We start from the raw sequence: 19435 nt of genomic DNA on the forward strand, positions 1-19435 counted from the left end.
TTTGCAGGAGAACAGCACGTGGGTGAAGGTGGGCTAGCAATTAAGAAGAGCACCCGGAGGGGTCCTTCATGTATACAGCAAGGAACTCGAAACAAAATGGGAAGTTTCATTCCAGGGATCTAAGCTACAGCTATTTAAAAGTGCTTCCAGCTTAACAGTTGTGCTTGTGCTGTTCTGCAGGCACATAGGCTGGAGGTTATGGACAGTACTTTCTGTAGATAGAGAAGCTCCAACTCTCACTAGTAACAGATGCAAAAGAGTAATAGTTGAGTTTAGGAAGCCTAAAACGGTATTTTAAGTTCAGAGGGTAATGTGTGCCCCCTCAGTTCTGTAATTCCTGGTTCTCATTTCCTGGCTCACAGAGGTGCAAAATGAAAAAATAACATTTTTAAAGCGTGTTCCTGATGTGAACACTAACTGCTGCAGTGCAGTTCAGTTTTCACTACATTAAAATTCAATTTAAGCTCTTTTAGCACTATAAAAGTCAGCACTGGTTAACCCTAAAATTGTAAGTCATAACCACCAAATACAGACAGCTCTGGGTATATATTTTATATACCTGAAAAGCACCTAGCACACTGTCATCTTGGCAAGCTGCCTTTAATGAAGTTTTTGAAATGACGTGCAGGGGACAGTGACTAAGCATAATGTAGAAATGAAATTTGAGTAATTGTTTGACATGGGATAAATCTATTTAATAAAACAAAGCAAGCAGATTGTAGTTACCCACAGTTTATGAAGTGCAATATGACAATCTTGTGTAATAAGTCTAAATTTGTTTACACATTAGTGCATCTAGTCCTTTGACTTTAGTTATTGCACAGAGAAATTAAATCATAGAAAAGACCTGCGTACAAGACATGCAGACTTCATTAGAGGCAAATAATGCCTACATGATCAGAGCAAACCCCAGAATATACACAGCCTGGAATGGTCAAGGAGGTGTGTTCAGGTAACAAATATAACCCACTAATATTTCAATTAAAGGTAACCAAAATAGGTGTTCAAATATAGAATTAATTTTAAATATATTAAATGCTAGTTTTACGTTTCAGGCAAGGTGCTGTTTAAAAAACCTTCAATATAATAGCTTCATTTAGAGATGGTAAATCATCAAGTTACACATGGAAATCTCGATTTACATCAAATGTGACAACACAACATACAAAAAAGTTCTTAAAAAATTACTTCTTAAAAAAAAAAAAAATCATGTTATAAAAGGAGAGCCAAAACTCACCTTTGTAAACTAAAATGTTTTCTGACATCCATGAACAGTTGGCAACACTATCAGAAAAATATCACGTGTTAAAAGAGTGGATATGTAGTGTTCAAATATTGAATTTACTGCATACATTTCATCTTGAATCATTATACCAGAGAGAAATAAAAGGCATTTTCCCCCTCCCCCCTTTGTTTTGGCCATTAATGAGCAGAAACAGTCTTTAATCACGATCAGCTTGAATAACTGCAATGCCTGAAATCCTATTCCACAAAGTCCAAAAAACCAATGCATGGGAGGCAAAATCGTCCAGTCACGGCTGTTCCACAAACATCAAGTGATTTGATGTCTGGAGTTGCACGGCTGTAACCTGAGAATTTGGCCCCATGCTTTGCGTGTAAACACAGTGCAATGGAAAAGACTCACAGCAACAAACTCCTATAAGAAAAGAACCTGTTTCATCATAGCAAGAGGCTCTATACACAGTAGGGTAGCTAAGTACTTCGGGTAATGTGCAGTATTGACATTTTATGTGTGTGCTCATGTCTTTATAAACATTCAGAATTAATCATGAACCAAGGTGATTGTAACTCACTGTAAGGCGGCTTCCTATGGTTTGGTCTCATGGCTTTACCAACTTTTATGTCCTCATTTACAAAAATGTGACAGTCCCACCTTCACTGATAGTTGTGTGTTTTATGGCTACTTGCTTCCCCCCAAAAAAGCATGAGATCTGTATGAAAAAAGTAATATGTATATACCACACTGAATCACAATACATCATACATCCAATTTACATTCTTTTATCCTGAAAGCATTTCATATTTCGATTGCTTGACACAAGCTATTGACTGCAGAAGTGAAAGAACATAAAACAGTTCATTCTACACCTCCAACTGCCTGAGAAAGAAAAATATTCTTCCAGTTTTATAAATTCATTCCTTATTTAGGATTTTTTCCATTTGGCACGCAGTTCCTTTGCTGCCAATCAACCTTTCAATGCTTCAATGCATACTAACATAGCATGAAAACATAAGCTGAACAAAAGGTGTGTCAACAAGCTCCTTGATCTATTACAGCTAGGTTCCTCCTCCCTCCCCCGAAGAACAGGTCATCTCAGCCTCCGAGTTAAAATCCTGATGGCAGCCAGTACAAAAATAACTCAACTGCTTAATGGAATGAAACTTCACGTAGCTGAAGTACACAGGAACAATAACTAGGCAAGTGAGCACAAAGGTATGGTTATAGGCAGTCCTTCGGGGGGGAAGTGGCACAAATTAAGGATGAGAACTACAGCACAGTTTATAAAACCATGAGAATAACTTTCATAATACTGTAAACTACAAGAGTCTTCACATGTCATGGTTGATCAGGGGCCTCCGTGCTCAGATCTTTAGGAGGGCACGTAGAGGAGCGGGGATCCATGGCTGAGTGCATTAAAGGGATATAAACATCATCCATGTTTGGCATGACAAAGATTTTCTGTGAAAAAGATGCAATTAAATAAAGTTACATTTCATATGCCAGAATGCAGTTTCACTTCTTCAGTTCTTAACATTCTTTCCACTGAACAGAAGCAGTGGAGGATACCAACTAGTTTTGAACAAAATAGGGGACATGCAAAACATAAAAGCCCAACCCCTCTAATAGACCAAAACTATAATTAATGAGAGGAAAACGCAAAGGAAACTCACCTGAAACTCTTGTTCCAGTTTCCTCTCTATCCAGTCAGTTACATGAACCAGAGTCACTTCTCTCTCACCAAGTTTTGGCCGAGCTTTTAACTCCAGGTAGGGAGGTCTTCGAAAGCCATACCTTAAGAGAGAGCACAGAACAGGTTTTATTATAAACACTCCAAAGCATGTACTTGAATGTGTTAACACTCAATTTTCTCTTAAGAGCAACTTCTACGTCATTTACAACTGCTTTGTATCCCATCTCTTCCAGAACCCATTTCAGCTACACTTAATCTTTTGTTCCTAGTTGCAATCCCTTAGGTAGCACACACCCAAAACATTGCACAGTTCTGCAGTAAATTCCTCTTACCATATTCTGTCGGTAGGTGGAGGTGGAATGTTAATTACTAGTGTTCCTCTGCACTCTTGTACTTCAACTGTTAGCAGCAACGGAGTATTGGAGACCTCTTCAATTTTCTTCTTAATAAACTCAGTCTCTGTTGCTTTCTGAAAGTACTTTGACTTAGTAATTTTATCCACAATTCTCATGATCTTACTTGTCCGATGTCCTCCAACATACCTTTAGACAGACAACAGAAAAAGTACATCCAGATAATTTTCTTGAACCTATTGTTTGCTAAGACACCCGTCAATTTCCTGCTAAATCATTAGAGGTCTTGATGTTAAAATTCTAAACAGATACATATACACATGTCCAAGCACTACCTACCACAGTCTTGCACAGCAGCTGTATTCTTTCAGCTACACGTGTCTGGCAGAAATTCTGTCTAGTCTGAACACTCCTTCCCAGACAGCATTGGAAACAACATTAATATTGCAAATACACTTCTATCATCCATGTATTTTAAAAAGATAATTAAATGCATCTATTGAGATAATTCCAACAATTCTGCACATAGTTTTCAAAACTGTTTAGGAATAAAACACTAAGGAAACTCCCTGGAACATTTTCAATGTCACAGATTCTCTTGGTATGTTCACTGCAAAACCACTGAGATACGTTCAGACATAGGAAACATTGTGATTGTCTGAGACATTTCAGGCTGGCTACGGCTTTCTCATTGCATGGCATAGTTTCAATCAGATACAGAAAGCATAGAAAAATGGAACAGGAGCCAAAGCAGGGAATGACGTGGCAAAACTGATATTAGGAAATTTTCTTTTTAATTCTTGCACAGCATCAGAGGGCAGCATTGCACAGCCCAGACATAGAAAGGTCTGCAAGGGGGAAAAAACGAGGAAAGAAAAAAACCCAACACAAAACTCCGAGCAAGAAAGCCAGGATTGAATAGTGGTTGTTTTCTTAAAGAACAGAACACACTGGAAAGAGGGGATCAGCATGGGTATAACACTTTATAAAAACAGTATTTTCAAGACCAGAGTGCTTCAAAGTTTACACACAATATCCTGTTCTTGGCTCTGGTACCAGACAAGACATGCTGGGGAAGGTCCCCATAGGCTATGTGGCCCAAAGACTTGGCTCTCTCTGTAATCTACTGGTGAAAAAATTAGGTGCTTGAATAGCTCTGTATAGGTCACTCTGCAGAAGTGCTGTATAGTGAACAATGCTCCCAGCATAGTAAAACACTCAGCAGAGCAGCTTCCTTTCAATTTGTAGTACATGGCTTGATTGCTGCTCTTTGCTCTAGAAATGGGTGAGTTGTGTTTGCTTAATTGCTTGGATATACTCACACTCTGACATCCTGTGTGACAATGAGAGTCACAGGACAGGAACAAGATATCAGTTGTACAAAGTCTGGAAATGTGGGGAGGAAAAAAGGATTAACAAATGCTCACCCTTCTGCTCCTGGAGTCACCTGCTTCTCTCCTGCCAGTTCAGGAGCATCATCCTCTTCTGAAGACCCGGCACTGGAGGATTCCTCATCACTGTCTGCAAGACAATATGCCCTTGGCCTGAAACTGAAACAATGCAATTTCCAGGTCAAATGTAATAGTCTTAAATAGCTATTCATTATGTACAACTTTGGCTGACATTACATGTATTTCTACTGGAGACTGAAATGTCCCCTCCTCTATTTTATAAACTTATCTAAAAGAACAAAACTGAAGCCACTCTGAAGCCAGTCTGTCAGAACTATTTTCAAAAGAGAGAATTTGTTTTCTCCAGTGGAATGTAATCCTGCACAAAAGAGGACGGGGAATGGCTATTCTCCATACTCAAAACAAATTTAGACATTATTCAAAATACATCTGAAACATCTCTGTTGTTGCTCATGGCTTTCCATGGAAGTTGAGCAGTATACAGGCTGGAGAGGGAGCCTTGTTTCTTTTTAAAACCCAAAGACACGCTTTTACAATGAAAGGTGAAAACATGTAATTCTGTCTTGTACTAAAAGCAAACATAGGACTCCAACTTAAAATGACATCATCTACCAACTGAACCCCAGAATCCCTCAGAGATGTTAACTGAGGTGCTAATGTGTACCGTATCTTCACAATATACATCAGCAATTCACCTTTTTGTAGCTACACTGTGTGCCATCACTAACCAATTTTGTGTAGAAAAAAGGCAATTTTATTAACAGAAGTTCAACATTACCCTGGGAAGGAATATTTCTTAGATGTTTTGCCCAGATACTTTTGTCCCATACAAACTGAAGCTGTAATTTCCCTTTAGTACCTTTGCTGGAAATACTCCTTTCCTTACTCTGTGGGGAAATTGACCTTCTGGCTTGTGACTATCTAAACTCCTCTGACACCGTGAATGGTGGTTTTAGCATTTAAGGTTTTGCTTAGTTATTTCTGAGGAGATTCCAAGATGGGATAAGGCAAAGAATGTCATGGCGGAAAAAGGGGAAAGACGAAAGTAATAAAATCAAACAACTGCTGCTCTTAAGATACAAAATGTCACAGAGTAATAACTAATACCTAGACTTGAACTATGGAAGGATTTATGTGCACAATCACAGAAAAAAAATCAAATCTTTTAAATGGATTGAAATGAGGGAAGGATACAGTGAATACACTTCAGTACTAACACATCTCTACCAAACGCAAGAGCTTGAAATAGTTACACAACACAAGCTTCAAAAGCACATAGTTTTAGCCCTAAGGACTATACCCAGGACTGTAATATTCCACACTTGTTCAGAATGCAGGTCTACAGCTGCGGTTTCTTTTCTGGTTTTTTGTGTGTATGTTCTTGGAGATTTATTTGAAGCATTTAATAACATCACACAGAGCATGGACTGAGGCTACTGTCCACTACTCTGTCATAGAACAAACTGTTCATTGCTGCAAGAAGTCCTAATGTAAAAGGACAGTCCAAGTACAGCTCCCAGTGCACAGCACTCCTTCCTAACTGCCTGTTCAAGAACTGGAGCAGTAATTCCTTGACCTCTCTACACTCAATGATTTGCTACCCAGCGTAAGGAATCAGAATCAAAAACCTCTTCTCACCCAGAGATGCAGTTTGTACCTGTCGAAGTGTGAAACAGCACACCAAACTGAACCACCTCCCTGAGGACACAGCGGGTGGTGGATGGCTCACATCACTGGCCCAAATAGCAGTGCTGGAGCTGTTTCTCAGAGAGAAATTTGTACTTCTAGGTCAGTTTCAAACTATACATTTTCTACCTGAGTGTGAGCTCACTTCACTTTCCTGAGCACGTCACACCACTCAGTTCAAAGCATGCCCAGTGCATTTCCAAGGCTCTCAAAGGTGTCACCTTCTTAGAAGAAGGTGTTCTACTTGCCTAGGCAATGGGGCCCTGTGAAGTGCCTCCACAAGCACACACTGACTGGCTAAGATCACAAGATCTCCTTGCATTAAACAAAGCCACAATAAATAAGCTCGAGTGAGATTTCAGGGTATCTCTGCATACAATCGACCATTTATACGACACAAGCATTGGCAGAAAAACACTTTGGAGCTACAGTATTGCTCCTGAGCAGACTGCACAATATTTTTTGAATTGCCATTTGTGGGTTTGTTTTTACATGGTGCAACATAGCAAAGTAAGAAACCGCAGTAATGTGGGTTAGCCTGCCTGCATTTGCCTCATCTCCAGTATGGTAGAACCTGCTACTCTATTAATTTTATGAAATTTGTAATTAATTCATTTTCCACCCTTTTTGAGAGCTGCATTTTCCTATGAGTGCATGCAAGACAGCATTATCAAACTGTGTAACACCACACTTCTATTTCAAACAATAAAGCAGCAGCAATGATAGAACTGGACTGCAAACACTGAACCATTTTGTCTCGCTTTATACTGACAATATACAAGGTCAGTTAAAACTCAGTGCTGCTTCCCCCACATTCCTCTTTCTGGATGAGTTGGTTACTGCGCCTCAAGAGGTGTGTTTGTTCTAGGCTCTTGAGGGATAGAAATGAGTGTAAGCAACCAACACGCATCACTTACAGATGACACCATTGTGGATGCAAGGGCATGCAGAATAGTTTGATTTGTCACAGCAACTGTCAACTGGTAATTAAAAAGCCCAATAAAATTAACCAACATAATAGAAAGCATAGATGAGAAGCAAACTGTTCTACACTTCTCCATCTTTCGTTTGTTTGTTTATAATATCTATTGTCTTTAAGGAAAAAACAACCCAGCAAGCAAAAAACCTTCATTCACAACCAGAATACATGAGACTGCCCTACATAAAGCTGGCATGGTATTTGGCCCTGAGCATTTGAGACATCACAGGCACGTGCAGGAGCAGTGCAGTTAATGGTTATAACTTCAAGTAATTGGTTGCTTAGCTACAGACATTTACATTTGCATTGCTGGGGTCCTATTGCTCAGCTAGAATCAAGCGGATTTTTAAATATTAAATCAATGTGTTCACTAATGGTTTCTGAGGCCATTAGTTGTGGATGGCACTGGACAGTTGTGAATATACACACAGAGAATCCTGAATGAATGGGAAGAAAAACAAGAATTTGATTTGTGCAGACATTTCCTCCTCTGCCTCCATTTTTTGGGTGGACAAAATTAAAGGGATTTTTCAAGGAAAATCACACCTAACAATTATACTGATGTAAATTCAGAAATATTTACTTCAAGCAGTGACAACAAATCCAGGTTGATTTTAAATCCTCTGAACTTCTACCAGTGTATGAGATCATTCAGCCATCAGGTTTTTCACATTTATTTTCTCATCCTGACTGCACCATAATATAGTGCTGCTGTAACTATTACTTCAATATATCTCAGAATAAATGGTCAGAGCTACTACGACATGAGTATACAAAGCATCTTGTGTCTTAATTCTGAAACACCACAACATTTTATCTAAACACATGGCCAGATTCAGAGAATATTTTCTTGATTTGTTGGCAGTGGTTGTACAATAAATCAGAGCTCACTGCTTAGGGACTGCAGATTTCTAAGTACAAAAAGAGAATCAGCACTCCACAGCTGATGGGATGGATGTCTGACAGGTGTCACAAGATTAATACAAACAGACACACACTGATGAGATTCAGGCAACATCATAAAAGTGATAGGGAAAGCACAAGTGCAAGTTAGGTAAGCTACAGTATGTGTTTCCCAGTCAGCTCATCTATAAGGCATTTCACTTAGGCATGGCAGGTAAATGGAAGTCAGATATGAGGAAAACTGGAGACTAAAGCAGGGGTGTGATTATTCTCATGATGCAATAAAGCTATTGGAAAAAGTCTTTACACAACAATTACAGCCTATTTACCTTCCACCATTGTTTACTGTTACATGGTTTACAACTGTAGCTGTAACAGCATGTTCCATGTGTATGTCTCCATATCTGCATGTGTGTACCACCAATATTCAAGAGTTGGGGCTTTAGCCAGTAAGACAAGCATAAGACAAAACTAAACTTTAGTCACAGAACACTTCAAAATCCTACAAAAATATATACAAAAAATCTGATTGTACTGCAAAAGCCTTTTATTAAGACAATTATCAGTGGTGCAATCAAACATTAAAGTTGCACAGAACAGCCAGATTCTGCTCTCATGTGTATGCAACCCCCACAGCTCCTTTCAGTCTATTGCAAAGCCAGAGCTGCATCTACAAGGAAAATTCCACTTTTTCCACTATGAAAGCTCCCACTTGAATTGTATCATTGTAACACCTTACCCTTCTTTGCCGATCTCTCCAACTTTAAGTGCTTCACCAAGTGGCTCTTTACCAAGTTTGGTCAAGTTCATCTTGGTCTCCAGGGTCATTAGAAAAGATCCATTGTAGGACATTTCCAGATCAATCCAAAGCCCTAAAATTAACAACGACAAAAGATTTCACTTTAAGACCAGTCACAATAATTTCATCTTCATGCCAAGCCAAAACTCTTACAAAAAGTCTATACTTCACACTTTTTCCCAAAGAGAAGAATTACTTTTGCACCAACTCATCATGTCATTAATTCACAAATAATTAACGGCTTATCAAAGCTTTCTGTTCACAGTAAGCTTATGGAACAAAGTGGAATGTTCAGACATATATCAAAGTCATGCTGAAAGACAGATCAGTGAGTGCTGCCAATGATCTAAAAAAAGGAGCGTGATTTACGCACACTTAAACTGCTTAAGAGATCTGAATGAAGATCAAGAAAATAGAATACAATCAGGGATTCACTTCAAAACTATTTACAGTAATGGTCCAAGCCAAGCAGTAATGGGGATGCTTCTGTATATTACTTAACCTGTGCAAATGAAGCAGCTCTTGAAATCCCAGAGCAATATTTCTTGTCCTGCATCACAACCTGCAGTATCTTTTGCTTTCAGCAATGCTGTATTGAAGTATAAAAAGGTTTGCTCAGTAACTCAGCTATAGGCATCCTTGTGACACTCAGCAAACAGGGTCATTACTTACAACAACTCTAGACGTGTAGTATTAAGTTACATTCTATTGTCTGGGCAGAGTATTTGTTTATCTCAATCCCCAGAAGAACTATCTTGGGAATAACTGCAAGATTAGGTCCTGCCTCTTAAGTGACACCCTGCAGCTCCACTGATTAAAAAAAGCTGTGGGGTATTTGTGATCCAGAGATTAGAAATCAGAAGCCACTAAGCATAGATTATGTATCTTCCTTTTCCAGACCTTGCATCTGCACACAATATGTCCTACCAGTATCTGGCACATCAACCATTAACACATTCTACTTTTATTTACTCATTCAGAAGCAAGTAATGGTAACTATCCTTTGGGTTTCATTGATCTAGAAATGACTTTTCCAGTTAAAGAAGAACTATCTTCTACTTGGCAAATATATCAGAAGGGCATTGTCCCCAGTTCCACACATTTATATCAGCAGAAGCACACACAGCTCCCAAAGACCAGCTCACTGATAGACTATGAGATGACATGTTGGAAGCAGTACTGAAGGCAAGCTGCTTCTTTACTAACCCAAATTACTCTTTTCCATCATACTGTTCTAAAACCAAAGACAGGAACTCAAACACAAGCTTATATAGATTTTCCCTGTACAGGGTAGTGAAGTAGCGGTAGGATCATGAGAAACAAGAACACAGCTAAACAGACCTTTTGGACAAAATGAATCAGCATGCTTCAAACATCAGTGTTGTTTTAACAGTAGATCAGATTGAGCCAATGATGCCATTACTGAGAGGGAAAATCCTTCCTGGCTAGAAAACCTTCATATGCATCTTCTAGAGGGGAAAAGGGAGGTGAGAAGGAATAGGGGCAGAAATTAGGCAGATGGTATAATTTATTCAGAGTTATCCGGTTCCCTAGCCTTGACAGAAAAACAGTAAATACTACAGCATATGCTGTCACCCAAACAGGAGTGTATTAACAGAAACAAGATTATTTTCCCTAACATTGTCTGTTAACAAATTCAGTTACTTGGAGGAGCCATATAATAAAAAAATGTCTTCCTGCACTGGTAAAAAGGTCTGGATGAAACAAAGCACATCACAATCACTCACTGCATTTTAACACCTCAGAAAAGGCTACTTCAAATGACTGACTGTCTCAAACACCTAAACAAAATTCTTAAGAAGTATTTGTTCTGGATACTGGCCTGAAATTTGATATTTACTTTTACGCCATATGTGGTTTATTCATAGGTCAACTTACCAACATTTATCCTTCTGAAAACAAGCATTTCCAGTTATCATCCCCCTATTCATGTCCTTTTAAGTACAAGAGCAAACCAAGTTCTTTCAGTAATTATTCACTGGAAGCTCTTAACAACTCAGATCCTGAGAGTTCTCATGTGCTTTGACAATATGAAAGAAGTCACAAGGATTACGAATTCTACCATAAATATTTGCTTGTCACAGTTTAACTGAACAAGAACTGAAGGAGTTAATTGTTCTCACTGCCCTTGCTGGCAATTCATTGAAGCCCAAGTGTTCAGCAGTCTCCTAAATCCCATCTCATGACTTAGAACTACAGTATTCGGTTACAACTAAAGTTATGAGAACAGAGGAAAGAATTCAAAAGCTGTTTAAATCCAGGCACAGGGAAACACTCCAACAAGAACCCCAAAGTGCAAGATTTTTTACAAACCATGACACAACTTTGCCAGCATCGTACATATCGTGAGTTCAAAGAGTTCCCACTTTGTTTTCTTTAACTCAAAATTTCTATCAATGGCGAAGCCACTTTGCTACTGGGAGCACAAGAGGATGGCATAGGTACTGTGGAGAACGCAGGAAGCATATGACAAGCAACAGCAGCGTGTTTTAGTTCCTTGAATACTGATTACACATGAGCTTATTCCATCTATTCAATTTTTATTTCTCTTAAAAGACAGGTTTTGTTCCTTGTGACAACAAAACAATTTGCTCTTATCCAACATGCTTTCTTTATAAAGCTCAAAGGAAAACATTATTTCCAGAAGTTGAGAGCAAAGTACCCAGTGTTTTATAGATAAGGCTTTTCTCAAAAGAGCTGCAAGTCTCAAGTGAGATAAGGGCAAACAATGTCATTTGGATACAACAGGCAGCATTAGTTAACATGTTATGTATGCCCAAGAGAATTCTAATAATTCCTCAAAGTCTGTTTTGTTCACACTTTCACGAGGGAAAGGTCAGCACTCACTAACCTCATGTTTATAGTCAGTGATTTGCATGGCATAACATTTGTAGTATTGGTGATAAAGTTTACTTATTTTCTCCTAAATTTCTTGCATCTGGTATTCTTGCAAAGGTCTGATGATAACTGTTCACCTGAGAGAAGAGCACTGTAGTAAGAGTGGCAGACAAATGAGTCTTACATCAAAACTACAGTTAAATACACCTTAAAAATACCAGGTCCAAACTATATAATATGAGCAAAGATGAAGCCTAAATTGCTGCTAAGCAGAAAACTGGTTCCTTATCTCATGCTGTGCACAGCTGAATTCTATGACAAATTCTCCATCCTGGGGAACCACTGCTGCTTGACCTTTAAGAACAATGAGCAGAACTGAAATCTTGTAACAGACAAACCACCCCAGCGAACAGAACCCCCCTCAAGCCCTCGAGTTCAGTGCTGCAATCTCCTCCAACCAGCACTGCAAGAAAGGGTACAGTACTATATACCTGCTGTGTGTTCAATACCATCATGCTCTGAGAAGATACTCCATAAAGAACACAACAGTTTGTTCCTTGCTTAGAAACACTGTGCACAGGAGAGCTAGTGAAGATTAATCCTGTTACAACCTACAGCTAATTATCTGTTCAAACTTTTCTCTGTCCACACAACTGATCTGCTGAAGTTCGGCTCATTGCTGGCCTCTAATTTACAGCTTCTCCAGAGGCTCTGAATGTTCTTAAAAGGTATTGCAAACTTATTCAACTCACTACCAGTTTATTTGGTTTAGCACCATCTAGAAATGATTTTGATATCTTCATCTAAGAGTTGAAAGAGAAGTTCAAAATAAAACTAAGTTGTCTGCCATGCAACCCATAGCTGCACCACAGCAAGTTCTCCAAGGGAATCTTTCCCTTTAGACCAATTAGAAACTTTTCCACCCCAATGTAACAATACGATAACTAAAAAGGTGAATGGAGTGAGAGGAGACAAGCTAAGAAATCCTTAAACTCACAAACAATTTAAAACTAAAAACTGCTCTGGTTACATGTCTAAGAAAAACACAGAGTCCATCTCTCCTCAGCATGTAGAAAATACTTTCGAAGCTAAAATAAACAACGTAACATTAATCCAAGTTTGTGTTTCTGTGAAACTAAAGTGATAAAAGTATCCTCAAATATACTCTTGTGGCCATGTGCAAGCCAGAAAGAACAGAAAAGGAAGAAAAAGTTCTGATTAATGATTAATAAAGCAGCAGGAGGAAAGTCATCCAGCTTAAAAAAGAAAATCCATATTTAAAGGCATAAAGGGATGCTGTATTTTGAAGGTTCTTTTCAAAGCAACACTGTAGTCTTATTTTTTGATTTATTACAATTGTATTTGCTGAACCACTGTTTTCAGAACAGGGAAACTACCCTTGAAGACAGCCAGATCTGTCCTCTGGTATGGTGCAGAACCAGATCTGTCTTGAGGAGATGTACATTGCTCTCTGTAGTCCATGTCAGAATATCAGATACAGGTCTGCGCATCTGTTGCATGCAAATTTTAGTTTAGTTTAGTAATCATTTCCAATGGAAAGACATGTTCATACTTCCATATCTACAGAATAATGTTTATACCAAGCTGGCAGTTACTACTATTAAGATAGAGACCATTCTGTGTCTCCTCAGAATAAACACTTATTAAGAGCACTTTCCTCTGATTGAAACAACCACAAGATAAACAGATTACAATATTCTTCACAGGTACAAAAGCATGAACCTGGCACAAGCAGAAAGAGGAAGCATGGGTTTACCTCTGTGATCAATAGAAGGTTTGAAGGCTTGAAGGATCTTCGGCACTGCTATCCCCATGTCAAGTTCAGTTAGAGTTAGCTCATTCATGAAGTATGGCAGCTAAAAGAACAGAATGGAAAAATCAAATCCATGTTATTGAACTAAACATGGTTGCCTAAGAGAAGAAAGGTCATTAAATTTAAGGAATAGATTGAGATGAAAAGCCACCTGTGAAAGAACACAATTACACAGATTTCTTCCAATTCTAGGATTTTGCAGATAGTTTCTAAATAGTATTTTAGGGAGAGATTCAGCATCTGAATTGGAATGTTTTTAAAACTATGCTGAAGTTCAGATGCTGACCACAAAACTCCAGCATGCTTTTAAGTCAAAGCATGTAAAAGCTCAAGAATGAAGTGTAAATCCTATTTTACTGTGAATAAAACTCAAAGACTTCTTTGGGTTTTAAATTCAATCACGTATTTTATAGTTGCAGTGTCTCAGCTATTTTTACCTCTGGCAAATTCTTTCATAGCACTTTTAAATCTCTATCTCAATTTTAGTATAATAAAAGCACAGAATCACGATGATTTGGGTATCTGTTTACTGTATTAGATCTTTACTATCTCCTGTGAACAGAGAGCTTCAACCTATCAAAAATGCATCCATCCCCTATTCCCAGTCTTTCCACTTAAACTGCTTCCAATGAGATGTTTGGGTACCCTGCTGTCATAATTGTGGAAACAGCCAGGGCAGAATTAGGTTACTGCTTATTACCCAAAGCACAGAAAGCACTATCTCACAGCTGGTGCTGGCAGCTAAATTTCAGAGCTTTTGTCAGCAAGACTTCATCTTCCTTTGCCTTTAGGAACAGGCAAACTCCTCCTCAAACATCAGGAGCTAAGCAGGCCTGTGATTAACTGCTGCTGTTCAGCAGAGCTACAGAATGCAAAGGGAAGATCCAGAAGTCATTCAAAAGCACCACTCCTCCCTTCACCCTTTGAGCTTCTGCAGTTGATGCACAATTACATCCTATCACCCCCAGACAGCTCTTTCCCTGACTATTACCCTTACTGACCTCTCCTGCAAGTAGCATATGTCTGAAGTTAACAGGAACACATTAGAATTCTGGTTCCCTGATCTCCTCCATCTTAAAGGCAATCTACTATTTCCCAAAGCAGATTTCATCATTTAAAAGCAGCTCTATTTATCCCCAAAGTATATACAACATACTTCTAGTTTTTACATAAAACTTTACATACAGAAATAGTTAATCCAGCTGTAGTTCATTTGAAACTGAAGCACCAAAATTAACATGTTGAGAACCTACTGTGAAATGGATAGCAAAGCTGAACTGGAACTTTGTAGCACATTTATTTTCTTGTCTTTTACATGTAAGTGTAAAAGAAGTGTCTCTTCTACTGCTGTAAAACTCAAAGACTATGTGCTTGTTTTTTCTTCAATGAGGAATGTGTAGTGCAAGTCTCCACACTGATTACCTTTATTTTGCTAAGTTTCATTTGGATCTTCTTTGACACTAGATCAGACCAATACTTCTCTCCTAAAAAATCCCAAAATATTCTTCCAAGCAAAGCATTCACCCAGGCCTCCTGTTCTTCTTCTTCAGCTTCCATATGCGCATCTGGTAACTGAAAATACAGAGCAACTTATTCAGCTATATAAACTCTAAAAGCTAAGGTTAGAAAAGGCTGCATTTACACCAGGAAGTTCATTGTTATAGCCCGGGTTAGTCAAGAACACTGAATGCTCAGCACAGAGAGCAGCTTTACAACCACATCCACTGGCTTGACATGAGCTTCCTTGTCATCATCCTGACAGGCAACAGAGTGAATGAGACCACTTAGATAAAGACTGACCTCTGGCAATGAAATGAGAAAGTTGTATGTAACTGAACCTCTGGCAGAAAAAGCAGCTAAACCCAAAGTGGGCAGACTTAGAAACGTGTCTGTAGTAGAAACATGCTCTCTTTTCCCAATAGGCTCTAGAAGAGCAGCTACTCTACTCTTCCCTTGTTTCATCAGAAAATTTGAAAGCAAGACCAAATCTTAGATCCTTAAATCCAGTTAAAAACCATTACAAATAGATGATAAACACAGTACAGGGAAACACATTAAATGTCTCTCAACTGCCTGCAATGAAAGAATTCCCCACCCTTCATTACTACAGGCAGAAATCCTGAGGCCAGCAGAAACACAGTGCTTTCTAAGAGCACTCAGGAAGATGCTCTGAACATCACTTCTTGGCAGTCACTGCCTCACGCAAGCAGAATTGCTGGGTTAGTAGCTCCTGCTGTGACGCAAGATTCCTGCCAGCCCTGTTCATCTATTTATAGAATGATTTCCAACACGTGCCAGATTCAGCAGCAAATTCAGCACTGCTTCAGGGGCTACCACAGGCTAGAATATCTTTTTTCCCAGGGAAAGATGTGTGTATTCATACGCTATACTAAGGCCTCCTTCTCCTTTCTGGACATTGTATGAAAGTCTGGCAACAAAGATGCATGACGTTAATTACATCTTTTAAATGAATGGTGATTGTACTTAACATTAAGGATCCCCTTATTAAGAGTGTCATACTTAAAGTATTAAGGTTTTGTTTATTAAGAGTGATTCAAATGCAGTCCAAGAGACCAAAGGATTAGTCAGAGCTATAGACACTGTTCACTATTATGCTATGTATACACAACACTGATTTTGTTTCAACATGTCAGGACCTCAAAAATATGCTTTTAGTTCAATCTACTTTAGAATATACAGAAGAAAAAATAACTTTTTACTTTTATTGGGAAGTGAGGTTTGTGGAAGTTTGATTTTTGTTTATTAAGTTCTTTTGGGACCAGTGTTTTTTAGGACACATCTGTGCATTCCCAAATGAAGGAAATCTACAGCCATATTGCCTTCAGCTGTACAATCTTTCAGGTACAAGACACTGCAAAAGCACAGACGTTCTTGGGAGATAAGAAATCAAACTAAATCAAGGAAAAACCTGTCTGTTACATTAAGAAGAAACTATGGCCAATAGGGAACTGGCAAGCATGAAAACTCACACTGGCTTTATAAAAAGTTTAGGTCCAATGTTCAGTTAAAGAAATTAATTTTTCGTTCTACATAACTAGTTTTTAAAATAGTAGTTAACAAGATAAAATATTTCCCCACCTCTGATGCATCTTTTGGGAGAAAAGCATTACCTTTTTCACAGCTGTAGGGCTGCTTTCTGCACTGAGGACTGGACTCCCTGTAGGGCTTCTCTTCTCCTGTGGAACACACTTTGCCATATAGATACTGTAGTCCAGAAGCATCTTCTGCCGTACATTGCCAGCCAAATCCTTGTGCTTTGGCTGGGATGCAATCTCTTCTGCACTTCCCTTGCTGCTGCTTCGGCTGTGTGTGAGAACTCCAGATTGACTATCAATTCTACTTTGTGTTGGCAAGATCCCTAAATTCAAATTAAAAGCAACAATATCTATTTAACAGAAAAGGAACCTGACAACCAAATACAGAGTGTATGATCAAACACTTTAAGGAACAAAATTAGCTTGCAGGTACAATTTATTCTGAAAAAAGACCATTCAAGAGTAGAGCTTTCTCATTCTGAAGGGTAAATTACACTACTGTGTGCTTAGGTGGTCGTAAACCCATATTAGTCAATACTTAACATGACTCAGCAGGATGTGGGACTGGAAAAGTCAGCTAATCAATTGCAGGTTTAAATATGGACACTCACATATGTATAACATATGGCAGAATTCCCAATAGCCCTGCTGGGGAAGGCCTAAAATAAAAGTCAGGTGATTAGAATGTACCTATAACTTTTTTTTTAAATCTAATTCTAGGCTGTTACAATCAGAAGGGCTGTCAACAGCATGTAACTATTAGAATTTTAATTAGCCAGTAATTTTGCATTTGCATTTCAAGAAGTTATGTGCCAGAAATAATGATGTTAACTAATTTTTAAAAGCATCTCAGAAAATAAAGACAGAAGAGCCTGAGTCACTCAGATTTAAAACTGTATCAGAGGATGGTTTTAAATGAGCATTTCAAACATTCAATCAATACTGCGGACTAACATGTTTGTTGATTCAGATACATAAATATATATTAGCACAGGACTTTCATTTAAAGAGAAAAACGTGTTTTCGTGTGACATTAACCCATGAGAAAGCTCCGTTGTTTCCAAGAGACTGGAGTAGAAGGAAAGATGGAGGAGGAAGAATGGGTAGTAAGAGGACTGAGTCTAATACTGCAAACATTGATGTCAGTTCCAGCAGTACAAAGACTGAACAATTAATCCTTACAAAAATTACAGGAGCTGTTACAGTTACTGAAAACATAAAACAGCCTAAAAATAGTAAGAACAGTTGAGGGCATATAGCCAAGTGTATAGCCAGGAGAGGAAAAGGCAGGGTGGGAAGGTGGGAATGAGAGGCCAAGATAAGGAGCAGAAAAGTGTATTATTAGTCTAGAAAGATCACTACGGCTCCACAGTTGCTACAACTACCTTTGTGAAAACAGAACTTTGGTTTGTTTCTTTTAATAGAAACTTTTACTAGAATATGAAATTTGAATACCTGGCTTGCTCCCACATAAACTGGATAACTTCTTTGCTTCAGACTTCAGCTTGGATGCGAGAAGGAACCTTCTGAACCATTCCTCCTTCTCCCTACCGGTCCTTCCAAAGAGATAAAGCACTTGATCCTTTTGGCTAGTGTACTTTGCTCCACCCTGAGATTTCTTGGATTCTTCGTTGTTCACGTCTGCTTTTTCTGCAGATAACTTTTCCTCTGTATTTTCTTTATCAGTCTGGGCCTTAGCCATAAAGTCATCCTGTTTAGCGAGTTCAATGCAAATAGGGTACTTCTTATTCCAAATCCGTTTTCGTGCCAGACTTTTAGGAACCAGGGAGATCTGAAGGATAAATGAAAGGGTTAAATTAACATTTTTCAGTTATATCTTCTGTGTTTCTATACTCTCATAAGGAACACAGGAATGCAAGAGATACAGATCCTACGTTGGATATGCTGGGTTTAAGTGACTCTTAACTTATAGCTGCCTGATGTCCAATCTACTGCTAGCACTGTCTTTGGTGAGCCATAGCTTTGGAATTAAAACCAAGACCATTTAAGTGGCTTAGACATCCACAGTCATGTGGATTAGAAACTGTTTTCATTTAGAATATCTTATCCTCATAGATATGAAGAAATAGAAAGAAAAAAAGATGAACTTTTTTCTGTGACCACAGGATAGATAATGAAAATCCAAACTGAGTTTCAAACTCAACTTTTCAGGCCCACCTCATGAAACTTAAGTATTCAAAGTTGGCAATGGGCACAGTAAGTATGTAAGAATTAAGCCACAGAAGTGATCTGCAGATAACTATATTGAAAATTCAGTACATTCAGAGAGAATTGAGACAATGCAAGTGATGAGAAGAGTGATAAGAGTTAAAAATTATCTTGGGGCTGAACTTACCAGTGTTCTCAAAAAACTGTGGGTAAACACCCTGGAGAATAGTCACTCATCTCGGGCACTTGGCACTTGTGTACCTGAATGGGGCTGGGTTGTGGGTGGAAGCACTGGAAATTTTTCTAAGATACCATGGGGAACAGTTGTCAGTCAAGTGCTCTTGTAGCATAGAGTCATAGAATAGTTAGGGTTGGAAAAGACCTTAAGATCATCTAGTTCCAACCCCCTGCCATGGGCAGGGATACTTCACACTAAACCATGCCACCCAAAG

At 38.6% G+C, this 19435-nt stretch overlaps 1 protein-coding gene across 2 annotated transcripts in view; it reads right to left on the bottom strand.

Annotated features, from left to right (window-relative positions):
* Nucleotides 1–716: 716 nt before the first annotated feature.
* The window catches only part of TEX2 (testis expressed 2), a 49627-nt gene continuing 30908 nt past the window's right edge, over nt 717–19435 (bottom strand). For both annotated transcript variants that reach the window (XM_080629623.1, XM_080629622.1), the window contains exons 4-12: nt 18270–18606; nt 16890–17137; nt 15181–15330; nt 13702–13801; nt 9006–9138; nt 4714–4836; nt 3266–3475; nt 2914–3034; nt 717–2701 (exon numbers count right to left, since the gene is read on the bottom strand). In XM_080629623.1, the coding sequence (XP_080485749.1) occupies nt 2579–2701; nt 2914–3034; nt 3266–3475; nt 4714–4836; nt 9006–9138; nt 13702–13801; nt 15181–15330; nt 16890–17137; nt 18270–18606 (1545 nt within the window). In that variant the 3' untranslated portion in view covers nt 717–2578. The remainder of the gene's footprint in view (nt 2702–2913; nt 3035–3265; nt 3476–4713; nt 4837–9005; nt 9139–13701; nt 13802–15180; nt 15331–16889; nt 17138–18269; nt 18607–19435) is intronic.

Source organism: Psittacula echo (genome assembly GCF_963264785.1).
Source record: "Psittacula echo genome assembly, chromosome: 14".
In the NCBI taxonomy this organism is placed as follows: domain Eukaryota; kingdom Metazoa; phylum Chordata; class Aves; order Psittaciformes; family Psittacidae; genus Psittacula; species Psittacula echo.